Here is a 25,214-nt window from a genome sequence, read left to right as displayed (position 1 = left end):
ATATCTACCACACGGTTGACGACTATTTGGGAGGCTCAAATGGGACAGCGTCTATGGAAGAATTCTGCAAACTGAATGTACACCATGCAAACGTTAGTTATTTTGAACTGCTATGATTTGTAATCATAACTGAAATATACCATTTATGTGCACCTTAATGAATAAAAAGATACTATAAGTGAATTTCCCCATCTTTATCCATTCCAGATGTTAATGTCCCCTGCTGTTCAATGTTATTACTTGGGCATTCTTTTTCTATCGGCCTGACATCCTACTAATGGGATAAATAAAACCAGTGGCACATTTTCCTTTGTGTTTATTTTCCCTCCACCCTGTCTGGTGAGGCTGAGGGATCCTCCTCCCCGCCTTCATCTCACCCCACCCATCCTAGACGGGAATGAGGGATTTATGAGTACAGTCTGTAATAGCTGAAAAACCTAAAGTAAATAAAAGGCTCTCTTCCTCTCAGCATGAATTACTGTAGGGTCACTTGGAATTGAACATGACCGACCAGGAACCGGTCTTCAAAAAAATGGGGTTTGAGGTGTTCTTTCTTGCTGGGGGAGGGGCTGGGAAGTAGAAGTTGGCACATTGTCGAAACAAAAACATCTTTCCGACAGCACAGGCTGAGATCATTATAAAGTCTGTGGTACCCAGCATGGTCCCTGGATGTTGCAAATTTAAAATCAAATATAATTAAATAAGTACATCACTTGGCATGGCTGAGGTGGATTTTGCTCCTCCATTATGCTTTAGCTGCTTCAGGATTGAGGCAGCGCTTTCAGAGAAACGAATAAAACCCGGGGCCGCTACCCACTCTGCACTCCTCTTCCTTCCTCTGACGACTCCGGCCTCCAGCCCAGCCCAGGCACTTGGAGTGGACGACAAGCGCGGAGGCGAGTTTGTTCACGCTCTGGCACTAGATGCTCTCCCCGCAGGGCACCGATGAAGGAGCGCACCTTTTCATATGATGCAAGAAAAGCGAGTGGCCCGGCCTGCTAGTGAAGGGTGGGCCCTGAAGCTTCACACCCTGGGTCAGACAGAAGGCTCTGCTGTGTTCCTGACCTTGGCCTGCTGGGCAACCTCACTGCTTCTCAGCTTCCTCCTCTAGAAAATGAAGACAGAGATGGTGGCGACCTCAGAGGGTTACTGGGGGCAGATGAAGACACAATCCATAGAAAGGACTTAGGTGAAATAAGTATCCGGAAATGTGAGCTACTTGCATGGCCTGCGGTTATTAGTGTATTTTTTTGTCCTGTTTTCCAATGAGATTGTGAAGGAGGACCACCCGGGTCACCCAGGCACAGGGTGATGGCACAACGCAGAAGCATAAAAGCCCCCGTTCTCAAGGAAGTCACTACCTAGAGGATGAACATAAATGACGGTTCCTAAAGAAGCCGGAAGCAACATTTTGCGGCCGCAGAACAGAAGGAGAAGGTGGTGTGGCACAATGACAAAGAGGACAGGCTCTGCAACCCGCTGTCTGGCGCCCTGGCGTGACTTAGGCGAGTTAACTGAGCTTCAGTGAAAAGGGAGAAGAAAAAGAGACCCTGTGCCTTCTGGGTGGTGAGAGTATGGAACGAACTTGGAACAGGGCCTGGCCCCTCGCAGAGCAGAAAGGTGGGTTCCTGTGAGGTTTCTGCACTTGGTTTGGAAAACATGCAGCTGCTGCTTCTACTTGCAGCCTTGGCTTCCACTGTTGAGTAGTCAGTGCTTCAGTTTTTGCTGAGGTCTTGACTATTAGAATCTGAAACACTTAGATGTTAATAACAACCAGGTGGAGAAGAGGATTAAAAAAAGAGGAAACATACTTTTTTAAAATCTGAGTTCCAAAGCCATGAAGGTTTTTTCCTTCCAGGAAAGATGATTCACCCAAGATAAGGGCTTATTATCCCCAACCGTCTCAGCCCCCTGAAGGCTGGGATTAAACGCCATGTCTCTTTTTGATAGCCTACCATAAGCATGCCAATCTGGAAGCAAGGGACTTGAGACTTCTGCTTATTTTGCATGCATAAAACCAAGGAAGGATAATTAAATGGATAAGACTTAAACTTCGTTAAAGTAGAAAAATTAGAAATAGTATAAAAATTACACAAGCTAGTGCCAGATATAGAGGTGAGCAAAAGCAGATTTACAGTTATGAATATGCAAAACACAGTTTATTCTTGTTTTATTATTAACTATTGTATTATTTATTTGTATTACAACTGTAAACGTACTTTTGCTCACACTTGTATATGTGTCAATACTTTAACATTTCATTCATAGCAGAGAGAAGATTTATGTTGGAAAGAATGAGTCCTGGCTTTTCCTGAATGGAGAAGAGATTTCACACACATGTCCTGAATGGAGCTTTACATGTTCTTTAAACAATGTGCAACATAGTTAATTATGAAAAGTAAGTGCTCTAACCTGGACACGCAGCAAAGCCCAACATCTAATGGAAAAGTTTTATTGTTTATTTTAATTAGTGGTCTCTATGGCAGTACACACTAGTACATATTTGAAAGAAACATGCAGGCAAACACAAAGTAGAACAAAACAAAACAAACTAGTAGAGATCCCCACAAGAGATTTAAGCAGTAGCCCCCCAAAAGTAACCAGGAAGGAGGTGATAAGTAGGGAAAAGGGAAAATCAATAGCATATTTGAAAGCATGCAGCTTATTTAATGATTTTATGTATAAAAATCTTAAGAACTGGAGTTCATTCTTCATCATGAAGTATGTCATGTGGTCATGATTATCCTGTGGGTAGCTGGAAACAGTGATGGAAATAAGATATGGTATGCAGCATGAAGAAAACAATACCATATGTGTCTTCTGGAGAAAAAAAATACAAGTGATGCTGAAGCTGATGTGTTACAGTAAATGAGGTTGAGGTGATTTTGGATATTTAGGAAATAAAACTTCACAATTTCCAATAGCTGAGGCATAAAGTGTAAAAGGAAGACACATTCAAGGTGTCCGAGTTACCAGTCTTGTTATGATGTGTCACATCAGAATGAGGCGCATATTAACAATGACCTGTTAACGTTTTAGAAGCCTTGGCTGACTTCTAGGAAAATGCTGTGTGTGGTCTAGAGAGTTATTAAAACTACCCAAGTGTTAATTTAATGTGAAGAGAGAAGGATGAGATGTACTGAAGGGGAAGTTAGAAATTCTGGCTTCCAGCTCTAAACCTGTTCAAAACCTTTGGGCCTTGGGTCCCTCCTCTGCCAAATAAAAATGTTGGGCTAGAAGTAGATTTTCTTTCAATTCTTTGCCAGTATAAAATGATTTCTTTTATACCAGAATTCTAGTGTGTAACCGGATTCTCTGAAACTGTTATTAACTCCATTTACCCCTACCCTCAATTCTTCCTTTCATTTTGTAGAGTTAGTTTCATTTTTCCCATTTTTTAAATTTTAATCTTCCCATCATTAAGAGTTTTAGTCTTTTTGCCTTTGTCTTTTACTCCAAAGGATTAAGAAGGTCAGAACTTGTGGAATCCTACAGACTAAAGCCTTAGACTATTTATTTATTTTGAATGTACGAGTAGTATTTCAGTTCTCTTCAGGGAAAAAGTAAAATATATAGTAAATTTGCCCAGTTAGCCATAAGCATCATATTGTAAATATAATCCTAACTATATGTAAAATTCAGGAAAAATAGTAGATACATGGCTATTTTAAGCTTCTAGTCCAGGGCCTATTTTAAGTAATACTGTAAAACTAAGGCTTTTAAAATAGTTTTGAAAATTAGTTTGATAATGCTTTATGTCTTATTTATGGTCATTCGGAGATGAGATCACATTAACTAGTACTAGTCAAAAACAATATATTTTAACCTAGTTTTACTTATAGTCTTGATATTTGATACATGTCATACCTTCACTGTAAAATTTTTGTTTTAATGCTAGCAGAACAAAAAACATACAGATTTGGGCTCTAATAGAATTAGCCTACAGTGATGCTGTTGCTCCTTCCTTAGACACTTAAACAGTCAGAGAGACTTGTACTGATTCCTTGAGAGTAGGGCCAATGTTTTCTTTTCATTTTCTTAAAGACCTAGAATGTTGTTCTACATGCAGCAACTGCCTATGGAATAATGACTGCCATGAAAATCAGCCATTAAAGCAAATGTTAGTAACAACAATCTGGTAAAAAATATTTATCTTAGATTTTTAAAATTATAGTATTTTAGACTTGGATAAGTGCTGAGAGATAATCTAAATCTCTGAGTGTTGTCTGCAGACTCTCTGGGATCCTTGAGAAGCTTTCACTGGGTCTGCAAGATCAAGATATCATTAAGAGATTACTGCCTTTTCTACTGGTTGACATGACTACTGTTGATGCAAAAGCAGTTGTGGTTAAAACCACTGGTGCCTTAGCATGAGTCAAGACAATGGCACCAAGCTGTTCTAGTGGTCACTGTATTCTTCACCATCACACACTCGCAGTAAAAAAAATTGAGGGATTGAGAGTAATGATGAGGAGCTCTGCAAGGTCACAGGATAGAGGAGCAACATACAAACAGCAATTGCATTCCTATATACGGCAATGAAAAACCCAAAAATGAAATTGAGAGACAATTCCACTGAACGTGGCATAAACAATGCTTAGGAATAAGTTTAGCAAAAGAAGTGTAAGACAGATACCCTGAAAGATACAAAGTATTGGAGGAATCAAAGAAGATCTGAAAAATGTTTATGAATTGGAAGAATCAATATTGTTAAGATGGAAATTATCCCTAAAATCATCTAACAGGTCAATATATTCCCTATCTATATTCAAGGAAATTAATACATAGATCTTAAAATTTATATAGAAATGTAAAGATCTAGAATAGCCAAAACATTTTTGAAAAAAAAAAAAAGAACAAAGCAGGGCTTATCGTACCTGTTTAAAAACTTACTAAAAATCAAAGTAATCAAGAGAGGATAGTATTGGCATAACAACACACAAAGAGATCAATGGGCACATGTTACAGACAAGAAAGTTCGGAAATAAACCCTTAAACATTTATTGTCAGTTGAGTTTTGACAAAGATGCTAAGGCAATTCACTGAGGAAAGAATAGTCTTTTCAACAAATGGCATTGGAACAATTAGATATGCCTAGTCAAACGGATTAGAGATCTAAAAGAAAGAGCTCAAATATAAAAGTGTTAAAAGAAAACATGGGAGAATTCTTCTGTGATCTTGATTAGGCAAAAACTTCATAGGTATGGTATCAAAAACATGATCCATGAAAGAAAAGTTTGATAAATTAGATTTAATAAAAATTAAAAACTTCTGCTCTTCGAAAGACACACCATTAAGAAAATGAAAAGAAAAGCCACAGAGTGGAAAAATATTTGCAAATTATATATGTGATGAAAGATTTTGGTCCAAAGAACATAAAGGACCCCCACAATTAAAAATATAAAGACTAAAATATTTAAATAGTTCACCCAAGTAGATATACAAATAGCTAAGAACATGAAAGTTAAAAATGCTTAACATTATTAGTAATTAGGAAAATGCAAATTAAAACCCCAAAGAGATACCACCACATCTCATCAGAATGGTTTTGTTGAAAAAGACTAACATTATATAAATGTTGGTGAGGATGTGGAGAAATTGGAACCCTCATAGAATGCTGGTAGAAATGCAGAATGGTATAGCCACCTTTTTTTATAGTGATGTGATTCACCAATATTACTCATATTTCTTCAGTGTTACATATCGCATTTGTGCAGATTTAGTTTGTACAATTTGTCTCACTGTCAGTCAAGATATGGAGCAGGTGCATCACTACAAGGATCCCTCATGATGAGCTCTTATACCCATACTTCCCTCCCCTCCCGCTAACCATCCCTAACCCCTGGTAACCATTAACTTGTCCTTCATCTCTATAACATTTCAAGACTGTTACATAAATGGAATCACATAGTATGTAATCTTTTGAGATTAGCTTTTTTTTTTTTTCACTCAGCATGATTCCCTTGAGATTCATCAAGCTGTTGTATATATCAATAGCTTGTTTCTTTTTATTTTATAGTTCTATGAAATGGATGTACTATGGTTAGTTTAACCACTCACCACCTATCGAAGAACATCTGGGTCGTTTCCAAGTTTTGGCTATTACACATAGAGCTATTTTGAAAATCCATGAACAGATTTTTGCATGAACATACTTTTCACTTATTTGGGATAAATGCCCAAGAGTGCAATTGCTGGGTCTTATGGTAACTGCATGTTTAGTTTTATAATAAACAGCAAAACTTGGCATGTATGAGCAATCCAGTTGCTCGCCATCCTCGCCAGCATGAGGCATTGTCATTTAAAAACATTTTAGCCATTCTGATATGTATATAGTGACATCTCACTGTGGTTTCAATTGGCATTTCCCTAATGGCTAATGATGTTGGGCATCTTGTGTGCTCATGAGTTGTCTGTATATCCTCTTCAGTAAAATTTCTCTTCAAGCCTTTTACCCATTTTCTATTTGGATTCTTTTTTTGCTGTTGAGTTTTGAAGGTGACAAAGTCTTACTTATATTTTTGAAGTTCAGATCTTGAGCTCTGACCTCCCAGGGGACAAAATAGCAGAAAATGAGAAGCAGGAATGAAAGGCAGGGGCAGAGCGGTTGATGAAATGCCACAGCAGGTGACAAACTTTTTTGGTAAATATTTTAGGTTTTGAGAAACATGTGCTGTCTGTTGAAACTACTCACATAAGCAATGGGTATGGCTATTTCAATAAAACTTTATTTATAAAAATAGCCATTACACCAGAGGTGGCTCACTGGCTATAGTTAGCCCACCCATGAGTCAAAGACTCAGAGAGAAGAAAGATGCTTGCAAATTAGGCCTCGGAATATCACCATAGCGATAACTTGGATTTAGTTCCCCTCCTTTACTGTGGCTCAGTAGCTCAAGGTAATTTTGAGGTCACTCCATAAAGCCAATGAAAATATTACTGTGAAGTTAACTATTTTCCCAGAACATAAAGCAGGAAAAGTTTCAACAAATCTAAGTTTAAACACATTCATAAGATTGTAAAACTCAGTGCTCACACATTGTACATAGTTCTGAATACCTTCTTGGGAATATGTGTTATGTGCATTGTAAGGCATTTCCATTTAAAATCTAGTCAGTAGTTTTGATAAGTAAAATTTCTTCTTGATGCTACAATGCAAAATTTTGTTGATGATATTAAGAGGAATTTTCTTTTAGATCTGTCTTTATATGCTACAATTTGGTCAATTTCTATAACAGTACTCCCTTAACAATCTTGTCCTACAACAATGTAGTCACCAGATTACAACTAAACCTCACACTTTTACCTAGCAACGGGCACACCCAGTATATGGCATTTAACAAAAATAACCTCAGAGAGATTACCTAGAAAATTTCATCAATCCAACTTTTATTCTCATAACATTTACGGTCTGTAACAGTGCTTCTTAATCTGTGTTTCATGGTGTTTTAGAGTTTTAAAATATATAACCATTTATTATAGCAGTAATGGAAAGTTCTGAAACCTAATTTTATTTCTGTATCTCTTGAGATTAATGTAATTAATTTTGTTTTAGCTGTATATATTACTTTGGGAGGAGGAGAAATGACAGTTTTTCTGTTTTTACAGAGTATGCGAATAGGTGTTTCACATTTAAAATGTTATTTTTTTGCATGTTCAGTAGTTTTAAATATCTCAACAAACACCAAATATAAAATTGCCCTGGAACTTGGGCTAACTTGGTTGAATCTATGCTTGTATCCTCAAATAAAATGTGAACAACTCAAAGCCATGGTTATCCTAGATTTTTTTGTGTTTTCTATAAGAATTTAGTAACTGTGTGAGTTATTTGGGGATTATCCATTATATAGGGGCATATAATAGATTTGCTTGAAAGGCAAAGAGGAGTTATAATGAACAAACTTTATTCAAAGGCCGCACAGACATTTAGCTTTAAAATTAGAAAAAAAATCTGTCTAGGAAATTCTGCCTGGTTCCTAATACTGTGCCATGCCCTGCTATAGCCCTTCAAAATTACTGATTAAAATATAAAAGGATTATGATCAAGGTTTATGTTAAAATTATTTTTATCCTATAGGTATATATACTGATATGAAAGTATTACATATATTTTTATATACGATCATATGTAGGTCTTACATATGTATATACATATGTATTTTTCAGCATGTATTTTCACACAAATAGGTGCATATGAGAATGTTCATAGATGTACTCTTCATATTCACTCAAAGCAGGAAACTATTTCAATGCCTATCATTGAATGGATAAACTGTGACATTCGGACAGTGAAGCACTAAACAATCATGAGATGAATGAGCCACAAGAAAACACAACAACATGGGTTACTCCCACAAACATAATGTTAGGCAAAAGAAGCCAGACTAAAAGGATATACATCATACGATTCCATTTATGTATATTTGTGTAAGACACCAAAATAGGCAAACAAATTCATGCCATGAGAAGTCAGGAAAGTGGTTGCCTTGGGATTTAGGGTGGTTAGTGACTGAGAGTCCTCTGGGTGCAGGCCAAGTTCTGTTTCTTGATCCTGGCTACACAGTTGTGTTCATTTTGTGGAAATTCACAAACCTACCATTTATTATACATATATTTTCCTGTATGTATGTGTATTATACGTCAATAAAATTTTAAAGAAACTTACAAAGTATCAGGGCCCTTAAATGATGTATTGCCAATCTAATTTTAAAAAATTTAGCTTCTATATGAAAATCAAATTTGTGGAAACAGTAGAATATGCAGAGAAACACATTTATGACATAACACCAAGACATATTTATCTTGTGAAACTAAGGTAAACGGTCACAGTCATCAGAGCTGTTATTTTTTTCCTTTTAATCTTTTGTGCAGACATTCTGCTGAATTGCTTTATCTGATATAACACTCATGTGGGATGGGTCAGAGTGCATTATTCAATATTTGGCAAAGAGACGTGTGCCCATTACCTTTCATATTTTGACAAGCAATGACTGTGGACACTTGAACATGTTCAATATTGTTTACATGTTGCTTTTAAAGTTAGGGCTATTAATAAAGTTCTTTTTTCAAATGCTTTTAGAGTTAATGAACCATTTCACAAAAAAGTATACTTGATATATAAATATTTAACAATTTCTAGCTTCTCTTATTTATTATTGGCTTAAAAATATAAATTTTATTATATTTCACAATTTTTGTTGTCTAGGAAGCCGAGCAAGGCTCAGCAAGGTGATTCTTCTGTTACATCAACTGAGGTCACTCCGTGGTGCTCAGCTGGCTAATGGGCTGGTCTGAAGAGTCCAAGATGGCTTCCTACACATATTGGGCATCTTGGTGGTGATGCCTGGAAGTCTAGGCTTCTTTTAAAAAGAAGTCTAGCTTCTTTTAAAATATCAGTTGAGACATATTCCCAAATGTCATCTGTTTTGCTTTCACATTCCCCTTTTAATTCTTGTGCATCTTATAAACCTATGAGGGTTGATAAACCTTTAGTTTTATCAGTAAAATTTGATGTTTCAACCCAACTGAAAATATGGGCTAGCCATAGACACTCACTTTCTGGATCATGCCCACACTAGCCTTTCCAGTGATTGGAGGGGACACCAGTTTGGCAAAAAGTGTTCCTGTGAGCAGATGTATGTGTCTAGGCAATTGTCCCCTCACAGAACTCACCATTTCCTTTCAGTGGGTTTTATTTTCTGGCTCCCTTCTGTCAGTTGGTCTCACCAACACGACAATGAGTACAGAATACAAAAATCTGTTTACCAGATGTTCCAATGCAATATGCAAGACTTACAACATAAATGCTATTCTGGAGGACAATCTTTGTATCATTCACATTTTCCTTTATAATAGGCTCCTTCTGTTTTATTTTATTTCACTTTTGTAAAGATTTAAAATATTTTTATTGAGGGATTGAGAGAGAGAGAAAAAGAGAAACTCAACCTGTTGTTCCATTTATTTATGCACTCATTGGTTGATTCCTATATGTGCCCTAACCGGGGATCAAACCCACAACCTTGGTGTACCAGGATGAAGGTCTAACCAACTGAGCTACCTGGTCAGGGCTAGGTTACTTCTGTTTTAAATAAGCAACTAAAGAAGCTGTTGGATTTAATGGAGGAGAGAAAAGGAAGGGGATGACTTTCATCACTGAACACAGTCTTTGAAAACATACTTCTGTACTATAGATGTCATTTTGATAACTATGACGTTTGCCTTAGGAGGTAGGTGTGTGGGAGAGAAGCAGTGGAGCACCTTAGCTAACAGCATGGCCTCTGACACCAGACTGGATTCAAATCCTGGCTCTGCCACTTGCTGGCTCTGTAACCTTAAAGAAATCCCTAAACTCTGTGCCTCAGTTATTTTATTTTTAGAATCACAGGTTTCTGGTGAGGAACAAATGAGTTAGCCTGGCAAAGAGCAAGCAAACACCAACTAAGCTTTAGGTAATATTATTCTTATGTTGTATATTGGTATAAATAACATTTTAATATTGCATATTTTCCTTTATTAATTTAGGAAATGTCTCTCAACATAGTAGTTGGAAAGTTCTTGTTAAATTTAAATGAGAACATGTCATTCATCTGTTCATAAACTTCTAGAAGCTTCCTATCTCACCCAGAAAAAAAGCTAAAAAGGCGTATTGGTCGGGAAGCCATGTTTCCTGATTTATCCAGGACAGTCCTCATTCATGCCTCCTGTCCAAATGTAATTGTTGCTACAAAGCCTAGTTCGGACAATAAATGATATGGTCACCCTATTACTAGGCCCTGTGTAATATGCCTTCCCCATCTCCTGCCCTTCCCCCATGTTCCTGTGATCTTGTCTCTCGCCTTCCATTCGATTGCTCCCCCCCCCCCCCCCTGCACACTTCTGTCTCGGGCCGTTCGCTGTTTCCTCTGGCTGGACTGCTCTTCCTTAGGGGCATGGGTTGCTCCTGGATCTCGATGAAGTTTTTATTCAATTGTCACTTTGTATTGAGGCCTTGTTCATCTATGCACTCTTAGATTAATATCCTCTCCCTCCCCCATTTTATTTTTATCCTTAGCACTTCCCTCATATACGATATATTTACTTATTCAGCTGGCTTATTATTTTGTCCTTCCACGAGGGCAACAATGTTTGCCTGCTTTTGTTCACTGCTATTTCTCCAATGATGGGTACGCAGTAGGATCTCAAAAAATACTTTCTGAATGAATAAAAACAGCATTTAGACAAGAAAGACCTAATGTCACTGTATAATCACATGGCCAACCATTATTTTCTAGTATAAAATTTGATCTAAGATAATAGGACTCTCATGTGTAGCATAAGTGTTATGAGAAGCATAACTGGACCACCTCTCGTTACTGATACTGGTCTCCAAGGAAGTTGTTTTAAAAGTTGTGATGGTAAAAACTGTTGATAAAACTAGAGATGTTTAAATTCTAAAACGTGACCTCTAAGTTTGGACATCCAAAAATAATACTAAATCTTGCTGAGGGCACGTCTGATTTTTGCTTCCTGATGAACACTGAGAACTTCAAACCTTCCAAATTTAAATAAACATTTTATGGTATGTGCTTTTGTAAAATTTTTGATGTTTAAATTTAAAAATAAGGCTATGAAAAATTAACAATGAGTGGTACTTATGCTCAGTTCTATTATTGAATTTAATTTCAACTATTAATTTTATAATGAAGGAAAGTTTTTCCAAGAAAAACTAGACCTAGTTAAAAATAAAAGTTGTAGCTATAGAAAGCAGTCACTCTAACTCCCAGGAGAATACGGTAGAGCTAGAAAGCAGTTGTAGAATTTCTGGCAGTCTATCAAATTATCTTTGACAGAATTTCTTAAAACATTCCTTATTTAACTGCTGTAGTCTTAGAATCAACTTGAGAGTCAGTAAACTTGATTCCTCATCCTCTTTCATTTTAGTTCATACACTCTTCAGACTAACTGTGTTAATTTTGTATAATAATAAAGAAATAACACTCACATGCTGGAGACTCATAAAATAAAGGCACTATAGAAATATTTCAGCATAAAATAGCCAGAACATCTGCTTTTATTGAGGAGAATGCTGGAATCAGTGCAACACACACACATGCACTGTTTATCACGTGAAAATTATTTTCTCCAGGTGGAACTTTATGTTAAACTTAGAATACAGCAAACTCTTTCAAGAGCTAAACTCTTTGATGGAGGAATATCACTGGAATGATGCTTTTTACATCTCAACACCTTCCTAATGAGAACAACTCTAAAACCATTTCTTCCTCCTCAGCCATGGGAAACAATCTTGCAGTTATGGATGGCTCCCATCCCCCATCAGAAATGGTAATAATAACTGTGCTGCGAGCCAAATGCTGGGGCTAGCAGAGTAGCCTCACATGAGAATAATTACTTAACATAACCATGGGAGAAAGCAATGAGGTTCCCAGACACAGGAAACGAAGTCAGAGGGGACGTAGAGTTGGAGAGAGTTCTGAAGCCTTTCCAGACAGCAACTTCCTTCTAACAGCAAATCGGGCAATAAGTTTTTCACTCTGTCATTTTGTATGTACATATATATTCTTAAGTCACCTAGTTAGCATAATGAACTTTTGCGATGCCCATCTCAGCAATGCCTGAAAATCAATCTATTTTCTAGTCTCTGAAGAACAAATAAGATCTTTTGTGATATGAATGTTCACTTTGATATTTCAAATCTCTTGTAGTTTAATATTTCAATCACAACCACAACTGCAACTATGCTCAAAGAAAGAGTGTATATTGCACATAAATCTTGGATAGAACCCTTCATTTGGTTTTATGTACCAGAGAGAGAGGAATTAAACAACACAATGCCTGAACCATAAGAAAAGAACTCTTGACCTCTGAAGACAAAGGGAAAGGGGGAAGTGATCCTGTTATGTGCTCGCAAATGTATGGACCCTGAGACATTCCTGGTTTGAAGGAAAAAAGTAGAAAGTTAATAAATTCAAAAAGCAAGTCTGCCTTTAGATCTAGAATTGCATGGGAGAAAAACACTCTTAGAGAGGCAATAGAAGTACATTTTCTTATTTTACTCATTCATCAAATCTTTTGTAAGCGGGGTAGTGTTGGATGCAGGAGATCTACAATGATAAATGAGAACGAGGGCAACTTGCCTCAAAGAACTTGCAGTCGAATGAATTGGCAAATACAATAGAGTGTGTGTGTTAAGTGCTGTCACAGGGCTAACAGGGGGTGTCATGGAAGCACAGGAGAAAGGCACCAACCCAGGCTGGGTCATGTATACTGGCCAGACAAAGCGATGTCTAAGCTGAGATCTGAAGAGCAAAGTGGAGTAAGCCAGAGGAGGCATGAGGGAGAAATACTTCAGGTAGAAGGACCATCTTGGCCTTCTTAGATGGACCAGGTTAGCTGGAGCAACAGAGGCAGAGCAAAAGCGTGAAGAGAGAAGCACCTGAAAGGAGGCAGGGTCAGAGCTCTCTACGGGAAAACTAGCTGGAAGGCCCAGTACCCACAACAGGCAGAGATCCTTGTCAAGGGACACATTTTCTGTCTTAAAATTCAGGGCTACAGTTTCTATAACTAATTTTATGAGTACAACACTATTTTTTGAATACACGAGAAAGGTCTGTTTATTTGCTTGATGAGTAAAAAGGTTAATAGACAGTACCCTTATTGTGTATGTAATTCCCTGGTAATTTGATCAGCTTGGGGGAAGAGCATGTGCAGATCACAGATAATATCCTGTACCTTGTCCGTAAACGAAGAATCCCTCCGAGAAATGATCATCATTATTTTAATGCAAAGGTCTCAGAGAAATGTGATTAGAAGTTCGCTTTATCAACAAAGGTCCTAATCCAAACACATCCTATCAAAACGCATTTATTGAACAACCATATGTTTGAGGCATAAAATCTGTAAGTTGTGGCATTTGTTTTTGAGACGGAAATTGCCTTGATGACTTGATGTGTTGAGAAACAACTCTTGTATGGCTGCCCCAATAGGACGGACCCTAGCTGTACGAGATGTCCAAGGCTGTGTGAATATGGAGACTACTTACTGGCTCTGTGTGAACATCTCTGGTTTCCACATTTCTCAGATCACCTGCCAGAGCAACATATTGGGAGCCTTGACTTTCCACTGCAGAATATTACTGATAATTTCATGCAGAAATTGGATTTATTTTTCATTGTTGTCCTCAACAAGAGGTGGTTGCTTAGATTAGACCCAACTAGTAATCAACAGTCAGTTGCTGAAGGCTCCCACCGGCTGTTTAGCTTGTTTTCCCAGATCTGCTGTACCCTCCACGTTCAATGAAGACTTATTCACCTGCAGTATTATCTCTGACGTCACTGGTTCCAAGTCCCCGCTATGCATGTCAGAGCTTCCTATGTCAAGTCATCAGACTCAACTCCTTCCTTCTTCCCACGGCCATCATTTTAATGCTCTCCACTCTACTTCTCTCACATGTATTTCCCCACATTCCTGTTTTTATTTACTAGGCCATGTATCTGCGTGCACATATGGAGGAGCTGTTATCCTGAAAGAACATGTACCAAGCTCTGGCCCACCCATGCACACACATCACTTCTGGGGTTTCTCCTCTATTCAAAAGTATAACCCAACTCCCTATGGACGATACTCCATGACATAAACAAAATCTTATGAATCATTAAAGAATATATTAAGTTCTACACTTCTAATCTATATTGTCATTAAGTCATTGGGGCTTATTTTTGGTCCCTAAAAACAGTGTTTTAATTGCTTGGTGATGAATGCATATATTTTATATAAAGATTAATTTACATGGCTAAGTTTTTGCATTTCTTGAAAATTTAGGATATCAGATCATGTAATTTCTTGACAAATTGAATCTATCATGTGTTTAGGTTATAAGTGTGGGTATTTGAAAGGGTCAGCTAACTCATTTCCTTTCCTCCTTCCTATTCTTTTCAGTCTTCTCTTGAAATCAGTGATATTATTTTTTTGAAAAATTAAAAATCAGAGTGATCCTTTGATATAATTAGTAACAGGTCTTCCTCAATATTGTCATTTGCAAGGTCCTTTTATGCTTGAAAACCAGAAGGTAATGGGCATTCATTTGCTTTCTTAGGTCCCTTCTGCTTCATATTTTATCTCAGAATGTCTGCTTTTGTCACAAGTTGCTGTAATGTGTCTGTGTCTATGTATGTGTGAGGTTAAACAAAGGTCAAAGGAGCTTCTTTCTGTTTTTTGGTCTATTTTTTCCTCAGTGCAGCGTATATAACTCCAGAACGAACTCAATTTTCAATTTAGGATTTGTAAATGTCTCTGCAGCAGCAATTCAGTGACTATGTCCAGCCTCTCTGCAAATGTCACGTAGGATGCAGCGTGTTACTTAGGGGTAGTGGTGGCATCCCAACAAGAGTGGAGCACGCACATGGGGATGTGCGTAAGAAGTAGTTAAAGTACATCCAGAGAGGGGAGGGCCTTGACTCTTAAGCATGGGAGCTCCTGGGTGTTTTCGGGCAGTGCCGTTCAATAAGTAGAAACAAAGGGCAGTATAGGCTAGAGGGAAGAAAGCCTGAAGACAGAGGGGTCTTCGGGAAACTTTTGGAAATTGTGTGGAGTGGCCCCCTCTTCCATGCCTACAGCACATCCAGAGCTGCCCCGCCCGAGCTGAACAGGACAATGACAGATCAGAAACAGCCCAGCTGCACTGCTTTTCAGCTGTGTTTTACATCACATTCACGTATGGAACACTTTCAGTACCATCTCTTTCACAGTTAAAGAAAGAAACTAAAATGTGAATAGAAAGAACACTCCACCACTTGTAACATTACTGCAGCCTAATCAGCCAGGCTACCGTGCCCAAAGACACAGTCTTCCCACTGTCCACTTCCACTTACGCTGACTCTGCTATGACTCGATGTAACGTTCTCTGCCTGTAGACCTTAGAACCAAGTATACAAGCAATTGATAGAACTGTTCAACACAACGACCTGTATCCTTTGAAAACTCAGCATTCTTTGGAGGGCAAAGCAGATACTTTCACAGTCTTCTTTCAACCTAATTCTTCTAATGGGGGGCGGGGAGGCGATAAAGAAGGTCCCTGCATCCTTTAAATAGCATGTTCTGCAAGTCTGCAGATTGTTTTCATTTCATAGCTACCTAAACATAATAGTAAAATGAGATGGACAGCTGTTACTTTGCTCTGAAGTAAAGAGGTAGCTTGACAATGGTTAGAGAGGAATCACAGGTCTGATATGTGAAACTCCAGAGCGTCTCAGAATCTTACAGAAGGAGGCAGCTATGGAGAAAAGGCGTGAGGGTCTGGTGCTCACGTTGCTTGGAAGGATTTCTCTTGACTGCTCTGGACCAAAGTCAGAGAAGCAGCAACATCTCCTAATCTAGGGAAGAGGACTGAGAGAAGTAGAAATCACTCCCCTAAACTGGAAGCCTTTTTAGCTTACTCCAATACTTATCTCGTTTCCTTTGGAAAAAGATAGACATGACTGAAGAGTAGTTTCTGTTGAAAGCAAAAGGTTTACTTTCTAAAAGTAATGTTGGTTAAATGACATCACATAAGTTTTAGAAAAACAGGAATTACATGAATGTACACCTGTGATACAAGAACACAACAGTCACACTGTCCATATGATTTAAAACTACAGTGTTACGGTACAGTCATCCCTCAGTATCTGTGGGGGATTGGTTCTAGGACTTCGACAAATAACCAGATCTTTGGAAGGCCGAGTGCCTTATATAAAATGGTATAGTGTTTGCATATAACCCAGGCACATCCTAGGTTAAATCACATCTATAATACCTAGCATAATGTAAATGCTATATAAATAGCTGTTATGCTGTATTGTGTCCCAGGGAATAATGACAAGAAGAAAAAGCCTGGATATGTTCTGTATAGACATGACCATTGCACACCTAACTACATTGTAGTCATGTCAGCAACAACATAACTTTTTTTCTGAATATTTTCAATTTGTTGTCAGTTGGATCTGCCTAAGCAGAACCCATGGATATGGAGGGCTGACCATACTGGGTTTCCAAGAGGTAAGAAACATATAGTCAAATAAGAATGTGTTATTTTTTTATTCACTACTATATGAATGTAAAACAAAGGATTTTTTCTTTTTGGATTTTCAACAAATTGGGAGATAGTCTAGGTGATCTGACTTAAAATGTTGCTGTGAAATAGAAATGAAGTTTGGTCTGTTGACTGGCAGTTTCCACCTTAAAGCGACATGTGAGTCCCCTTTCCGACAGTTGCAGGTATTGATTTGCCAAGAAGCTGCTCTGCATATGGTAAAATGGGGATTATTAATTCAGAGATGGTTAATTATTCTCCTGAGCCATAATGGGTTGATTAACTGAGCATGAATAATCAATGTTTAATACTCCACACAGTGACTGCTGAAAAATCAAAGTTTGAATGAGTCATAACATTTTCAAATATATTATTAAAGAAATAAATCATGAGAAAGTTAGGTGTTGAGTACACATAATACTTCATAAAGAGAAAATAACCTTTTAAAGAAAAAAAAAAGTTCTGTAGCATATGCTAAACATTTTAAATGAATTGCACATTTTCATTTCGCATCATTGTTTGGTTCTAAAATCCCACTTAAATTCAAATAGAACACATGTATTCATGCAATTCTGTGGAAAGAGATAGTATGTGATTTTTCAAAAATTATTATTTGTTGTCTACTTTCCCCAATTTTGTAGTGTATTGGAATAGGTTGCAATATTTTTTATTTGCAGGGTTGAAAATTGTAACCATTGCTTACATCTTTATTGTTGGACCACTTATTTTCCTGGTATGCTAGGATATTTTGCCACAGTTCAAGTTGTATCTATTGGAAACCAAAACACTACTATTTTACTTAAACGTTGTCTTCAATTGACAAAACTTGCCATTTAAAGTTCTATTTCAAAATATGATTGTACGGAATAGTTTCATTTTTATGGATAATACATAGAAGAAAAAATAAAGGCCGAGGAAAGTGCTGTTCCTGGGCTTAGAATAAAGACATTCCATAGTATCTGGCAAAGACCATGACTTTATTTGAATTTTAGTTCGTTTGGATCCTTGCAGCAATTTTCGCCTCATAATCACAACAAGACCAAATATGGAATATCTAACTCCTTTCAGCTTTAGTTTGCTTTGGTACTAAATAGTCCTGAAAGCAAGGTGACCCCAGAAACAGTGGGATACTTATCTCCCACTCCCACTCAGGCACTGACTTGGTCTAATTTGTCCTTTTTGGATCCTACTGCCCAGCTCAGGGGGGCGGGGGTACACAGTGAGCACTCTAAATGTAAATGGAAGAAACGAAGGTGGCAACAGTAAACGGACGCCTACTCCAACTGGTTTTAGTAACACTGCTCACCGAGGTCAACACTAGCCTGCTCTCGTGTGGACCACATTCTCTCAAGTCACCCAGATGACCTAGGCAAGCCAGCACGTGCTTTGGCTCCAATCATTAATCCAGACAGTCAGAATAAAATAGCTGCTTTTTCTTCCCAGCCATACACTGGCATAGCACCACATTAAAAAGGCAACTCCAACTGAATATATTTATTTCAAGTACTTTATGGGCTCTGTAGGTCTCACTCTGAAAACTGAATCTCAGAAAAACCAAGTGATCTCCCCACGATTGTTCAACCACTCAGCAAGCTCAGAGATGGCACGAGAATCCGAAGCATGAAAGACAGCTCTGAAGAGTCATTCCCAAAACACTATTTGGTTAACAATTAAGTTAGAAAAGAAGTGTAACACTGAACAAATAATAAAAATTTAAGATGCTCTCAGTAAAAACTAAAATTCAGAAGGTCAGAAAAGCCGGCAGCAACTCTGTTACTGTGGAATCACAGCATACGTTCAAACCTGCAAATATATTTACGATGACTTCCTACCTTAAATACATTGATAGGGAGATCAATGACCACATAGATAAGGTCTCCAAGGGCAAGGCTGGCTATCAGCGCGTTGGGGCCATTCCTCATACACTTGTTCTGGTAAATGATCCTGAGCAGAGTTGCATTCCCCACCATTCCCACGATGAAAATAGTACAAGATATCACAGTGTTAATGTACTTGAAAGCTGAAGTAATCTTAGTCTGCTGTGGGCAGTAGTTGTGCACTGAGCCATTGCTGGGCAGGGCCAACTTAGAGGGCCGATGAGTGGTAGCCAGGAGACTGAGCTCTGTCCCATGAAAGGAGGTAAAATCTTCCACATGAGTGCTTAGGTTTGTGCTGTAGCTCTCGGGATTATCACTAATGACACATCCAACCAGCGTCACCCAAAAGGACACCCTGAAGCAAAACATTTTCATCTTGATGCAAATTTGAGGAAAGGTCTCTTATTGTGCTTTTACACACTCACTTTTTTTTCACCTGAAAAAAAGAAAAAGAAGAAAATATAATTTTGGTTACAAAATTCAGCTGCCAGTTAGACTGTAGGCAATGATAATTTACTGCTTCAGTTGGAAAGCAGATATTTGGTAATGATACGGTATTGGGTTGGCTAAAAGGCTCATTTGATTTTTTTTCAGTATGGTAGCTCTAGTAGTGCTTTGTTGTCTTTAACTTTATTTGAAACACTTGTTAGATTGCATTTAAAAAATCTTATCAAAATTGGTGGATTTTTGTGTATCTATTTTTGTATCTATGTCAGCTAACCCCAAAGCAGAACAAACCAGAAGAGACCAAAGCTCTATTAGGGCAATCATCTCTGTCCCCAGCTGTACTTATATCTAGATTATAAAATGTATGAAGATATGTCAGTTTTCTGTTTAAGAAGTAGATTAAAAGTTACTGTTTTCTATTCACTACACCTAGCCTGATAAGAACCCGAATAACAAAAATCTTTGAGAATTGGGATAAATTTTATTAGTTGAAGAGAAAAGGCATTATATGCTGAGTAAAAGTTACATAATGTTAATGCATAAAATTACCAATTCTGCAGTTAAGAATCCAATATTCCAAAATGTGTGTTGTTTTGCATGTGGTAAATTATGAACATGGGAATAAAATGCAGTATAGTTAGCCATTTAAAGTATTAGAAAAAGTTAAAATCAGAACTCTGATTAACACCATCAATACATATAACAATTTTAGTTTTAATTAAATGCAGCATAACTGATAAAGAAAAAATATTTATTTCATTGATGATTAGTGTACACAACCTACATATTCTGACAGGAGTTTTTGGCTTTTCCATTCCTCAGAAATTATTGTCATGATATCTGCCAATGAGTGAAACAGGGAGTAGTGGACTTTCCCAGGCCAGGCACACCATCTGGTTTTCCAAGGGACCTGTGCAGAGCACCGCATGTACCTGAGGACAACTCATCTAGACCACATCCTTGTGAAGCAGATGCAGCTCCATTGTAAAGATAGAAAAATGGGATCAGGAACGTCAAGATGCCTGTTAAAGGCACAGGTGGTAGGTGGCAACGCTGGGATTCTAAGGCAAATTAATCCAATTTTGAGCCTCAGCTCTTAACCACTATACTACACTGTCTCTCATTCTCATGCTTTTCTTAGCACCTGAAATATTTTAATGAAGTTTCCATTGGTGTGTTTGTTGGCTTGTTTTAGTCACTTGCAGAGAGGAAGTGGTCTTTCTTGCTCAGGAAGTCTACATTTCTACTTTAATCCTTAAAGAAAAGATGTTGGGAAAATGAGCAGCATTGGTGGTAACACAATACCTAAAGGGAAATAAAAATGGTTCCTCACATTTAAGTAGTTTTATATTGTCTTGTTTTGTGAATATTTATGCATCTTTAAAGGAAGACCATAAGCTCATTTATTCAGTGATGTGTGTGTCTATGACACATAATTTAATTAAAAAAACAATGTCCTTTTTCTTAATCTATTTGTGGTTGGTATTAACTACTTCTAGGGATTTGGACAGTTATTTTTGACAGTTATCAACAAAGCTTAGGTTTAGTCAACATGTGGATGAAATAAGATTTAACCAAGTTGTATAGAAGATCTAAAGTAAATATAAGGTGCAACTCCTACATAGTTTAGCCTTCTTCTGAGATTTTTCCTATGGACCAGAAATAAGATTTTGTGTGTAGTAGTAATACATTCTATTATGCATGTATCTGTTATCTGATTTGAACTTTACAACTGTAGGCTGGCAGGGGCAATGTCCCCGTTTTACTCATAAGGAAACTGAGTCTTGGGGAAGTTAAGTCAAGTTTTCATGGCCAAGAAGCAGCATGACAGATGTAATACCTCACTTTAGTTTGCTCATAGGACTTGACTCAGTCTGATATTACAAAAATAAATGATAAAAACATCAATTTTTCTAAGCTACAGGCATACTATGTACATGTCAGATCTACCTGGACTTGTTAGAAGTTTGCAGCTTTTTCTTGCTTCTTACATTTGGAGTAAGTACCTGACCAAATACTGACAGACCCTATTTCCATTCAGTAGTGGAAACCAGGACTCTGAGAGCAAAGCACACTGTCGTCCTCCTCTCCATATCAGAGATGGGAGAAAAAAATATACTGCAATATCTCATGTTGTTGAATGACTAAAGTCTTCCAGTTTCCCAATCGGAATGGGACCTTGAGTAATGGCTATTGTTACAACTAAGAGAGGGTAGGCTTTTCCAGAAATGGAATGTCTCTGCCCATCAGAGTCTGTTGGGAGGATCTTTAGTGAACTGGCCTGGCTATCAGAGTATTCTGCCACCCACAAAATGCACAACTAGTGTTTGAACATTAGGTTGCTGGTTTGCTTAGTCGGCTGATTATGGCAGGAGCTAAGGAGGCCAAGGCTGTGGGTCTCAACAAAATGTGAGCTAGCTACCTTTAAAGCCACCTTTCTTCCCCCTCCAACAATGACACCACTGTAGAAGTCATTTCTGATGACACCTCCGTCAGCTCTCGCCACATACTAAACTGCAGAGCTAAGGGATACTTGGCAAGGGCATATGAATACCATATAATGGGTGAAAAATACAAAACCACACAAAAGAAGCCTCTTCAAATGCATGGTCCTCCAAGAATGAGTCTGTAGCTCATTTCCATGGATCTAAGTCAGGTTCCTACCTCAAGGTCATGGTTTACAGATTCAGCAGTCTTCTGTTTGGTGTCTAAGAATTTGCTGAAGTTCAAAAGTTATTATTAAGGAAAATAACTGAAACCTTAGCTTACACTTTAACTATTTAACATTCCTGATTCTCAGGATCAAAACCTACCTGTAATTAGTACAATAATTTGGAATTCCAACTTTACCCAAATAGCCTGACTTTGGAGCACTTAGTTTATATGAAATGATGGTCAAGGTGTTTCTTAATTAGTTAACACTTAAAACAGAAGGAATGGGACAGGGGCAGAAAAAGCCATAAACATCTATAAGAGAAGAAACAAAAACCTAGGAATTCATTACAAGTTTTCTGTGGGTTTTGCTCGCTGGGTAAGAAGAAATCAGCAACTCTCCTTACTGACAAAGTCTGACTTCAATTTGCTTCCCACCCTACCCCCTCAGCGCCAACTCTGGCCGGGAAGCCATTAGGATGGTGTAAACAGCCCTAGTTTTCTGCACGTGAAAGGCAACAAGTGCCCTTTAAAGGACAGCACAGAACCAAACGTCCAGACACCCACAAGCAGGTTTCCAAACCAGCTGCACAGGCGTTTTCCCAAACATCTGTCCTTCACACCGAGGGCTCTCGGCTACCCTTGGCCAGCCCGGGTGTTCAGGGAGGAGAAGCAGGCCAGTAAGAAAAGGCTGCGGGACACACTTCACAAGTAGGCTTTGCAGCCTGCGACAGGGGCGTGGTGTTCCACAAAGTTCTTGCATGCCTACGGAAAAGAGATGCCCAGGAAGAGCTGTGTAAAATATTTTCCCTCCACTAAAAATTCGAATCCTGTCTGCGGATACTGAGGGGCTTTCAATTAATTCCCCCCAACCCCTGACGTTGCTGGAGTGCGCCCCTCCTAGGAAGGCGCCCGCACCACCGCGCGCCCCTGGGCAGGTGGTGCCAGACCCCGGGTCGAGGGTTGACCAAGACGAAGGACACCGGGAGAAAATGATGCCCGCTCCCTCTGTTCCCAGCCCAGCGGCTCAAGAGGCATTTTCCCCGACCCCCTCTCTGGCCCCCAAGAGGAAAGAGTTGTACCCACCGTGGAGCTAGGCGGGCGCAAACAACTGCCTGGTCCGCGCACGGAGCCCGGACGAGAGGAAGCGGAGCCGGGAGAGTGGGTGGCGTGGGTCCCGGGTTTCTGCACCGCGCTGGTCCCGTCTGCGCTGCTGCCTCTACTTCGGAAAACTTCCTGGGCACCGCTTCTGTGGGGAGGTCTCCCAGACAACCGCCAGCCTCCGCCACCGGCTGGGATGGAGCCTCTCCTCCTCTTGTCCACAATCGCCAGCCCACAGGGATGTCTGTGCGCGCGCGCGTGCAAGGGCTAGCGAGAAAAAGAAAACTCCGGAGGAACACACGCCCCGCTCTGCTCTGTCTGTCCTCCCCTTCCTCCAGGAGCTCCCAGAGCTTCTGCTCCACTCCAGCACAGCAAGAAAGTCCTAAGCTTCCAGCCCTCCTCAGAGGCAACCACTGTAAAGCACAAAGCTTCCGCCCCCTCCCAGGCCCTGAAGGGCAGGAGTCTTGTTTTAACTATTTCCTTCCTGAAATGAAGTTGGGACGGGAGGGGGCAGTAATCAATGGAGAAGGATGTTTTAACTGACACGCCTGAGAACCAAGGAAGGCCTTGCAGAGAAACCCATTCCCTTCTAGGACATGCAGCAGATTTGATCTGTGATGGAGCCACTGCAGACAGAGCTAGCCAGGGCCCACACACAGCTTCTCCTCTGCATTCCCTACCCCTTTGCTTGCCTTGTATGCTTCCCCTTAAACTCAGAGCAAGTTCAAGAGCCAACGTGGACAGCAGTTTACTGGATCAAGTATGTTTTGCTTCTATCTTGTCCCTTGAAGCCAGCCCCCAAAAGATACATAATACTAGCCCGGGGCAAAGCAGATGCCCTGGCAAGTCTAGGGAGGGGTCCAGTGAGTGGCTCCGAGAAACTTGAGATTCCTCAAGAAATCCAAACAATGAAGGTGTAGGTGCAGCAGAAGGTGGGTCTCAGCATCTTTATGTGCTCGAGAGATATTTTATCCTAAATCGGGGAGTGGAGAGGAGATGAGGGACAAAGGCCATTGCCAGGGACATGTGAAAAAAAGATGGAGGGATTCTTAGAGAAGGCCGTGCCTTGGAGTTCTGCTGGTGTGAGGCATCTTGTAGAAATGCGCACTTGGAGAACTGGTCACATTATGTTACAGACTGTTCCGGTTGTCTGCTGTACCTACAGGAAATCATCCTAAAAGAGTAGTGGCCTAAAACAACCACAGTCATTTACTTTACTCATCAGTCTGTAATTTGGGTGGGTCTTGGCTGGGAAATCATCTTTGCTTGGGCTGGAGGGTCCACTTCCAAGACAGTTCACTGACTTGATGATGAGTGTTAGTTCTTCACCATGTGTGTCTTTACAGAGTGGTTTAGGCTTCCTCCTAGCATGATGGCTGGGCTCCAAGAAGGAGTGTTCCAGGAGACAGGAAATGGGAGCTGCCAATTTCTTAAGGTCTGCGCCTGGAAACTGGTCCAGTGTCACTTCTTCGGAATTCTGTTGCCAAACAGATCCCAGATTCAAGGTGAGAGGATGTGAACTCCACTGTCCATGCATGGAGTGCCAGAGAATGTGGAAGGCATTTTGTAAATCTGTCAAAGAGATCCACAGAGTACCATCACCCTTGAAAGGGGCCTTAATAGTCATCTAGTCCAAATGGACTAAGTTGTATTAATCTGTTCTAGCTACAACATCCCCATGATGAAGCGTCAACCAGCCAGGATAACCAGTAGCTTTTATAAGTGCCTTAATTTGCATTAAAAAAAGAAAAGGTGGCCCTTGGAGCCCATGGCCTGGAAAGCTGACAGTATTTTTAGGGAAGAAGATGTTATTGCCTCCTCCCGGAAGAGGTGGCTGTGCACCTGGGTTTGCACTTTGGAATGTGAAAGGTGTGCTGGATCTCGTCCCCTTCTCACCCTGTGCCCGGACATACTTGGATAGCGCACAGCTTGCCCCAGCGAACGTGTCAGTGTATCCAGTCTTCGGGAGAGCACATCCATCAGCTGCTACCTCCTGGGACAGCTCGTCCCACTATAATACAGATCTAGTTATTAAAAATTCCACCTTCACACCCATTAGGGAGGCTATGATCAAA

General features: G+C 39.4%; 1 protein-coding gene across 2 annotated transcripts in view; it reads right to left on the bottom strand.

The window, feature by feature from the left end:
* Positions 1 to 23,395, bottom strand: part of EDNRA (endothelin receptor type A) — a 46,962-nt gene extending 23,567 nt beyond the window's left edge. Inside the window, exons 1-2 of one of the 2 annotated variants that reach the window (XM_090288798.1) lie at positions 23,125 to 23,395; positions 18,895 to 19,375 (exon numbers count right to left, since the gene is read on the bottom strand). In XM_090288798.1, the coding sequence (XP_090144924.1) occupies positions 18,895 to 19,314 (420 nt within the window). In that variant the 5' untranslated portion in view covers positions 19,315 to 19,375; positions 23,125 to 23,395. Of the gene's footprint in view, positions 1 to 18,894; positions 19,376 to 22,605; positions 22,752 to 23,124 lie in introns of those variants that run through there. The other variant, XM_090288799.1, reaches the window with a different exon arrangement.
* Positions 23,396 to 25,214: the final 1,819 nt, after the last annotated feature.

Source organism: Furipterus horrens, unplaced genomic scaffold, assembly GCF_987537825.1.
Source record: "Furipterus horrens unplaced genomic scaffold, mFurHor1.1.pri manual_scaffold_10, whole genome shotgun sequence".
In the NCBI taxonomy this organism is placed as follows: Eukaryota; Metazoa; Chordata; class Mammalia; order Chiroptera; family Furipteridae; genus Furipterus; species Furipterus horrens.
This window is presented reverse-complemented; position numbering and strand designations above follow the sequence as displayed.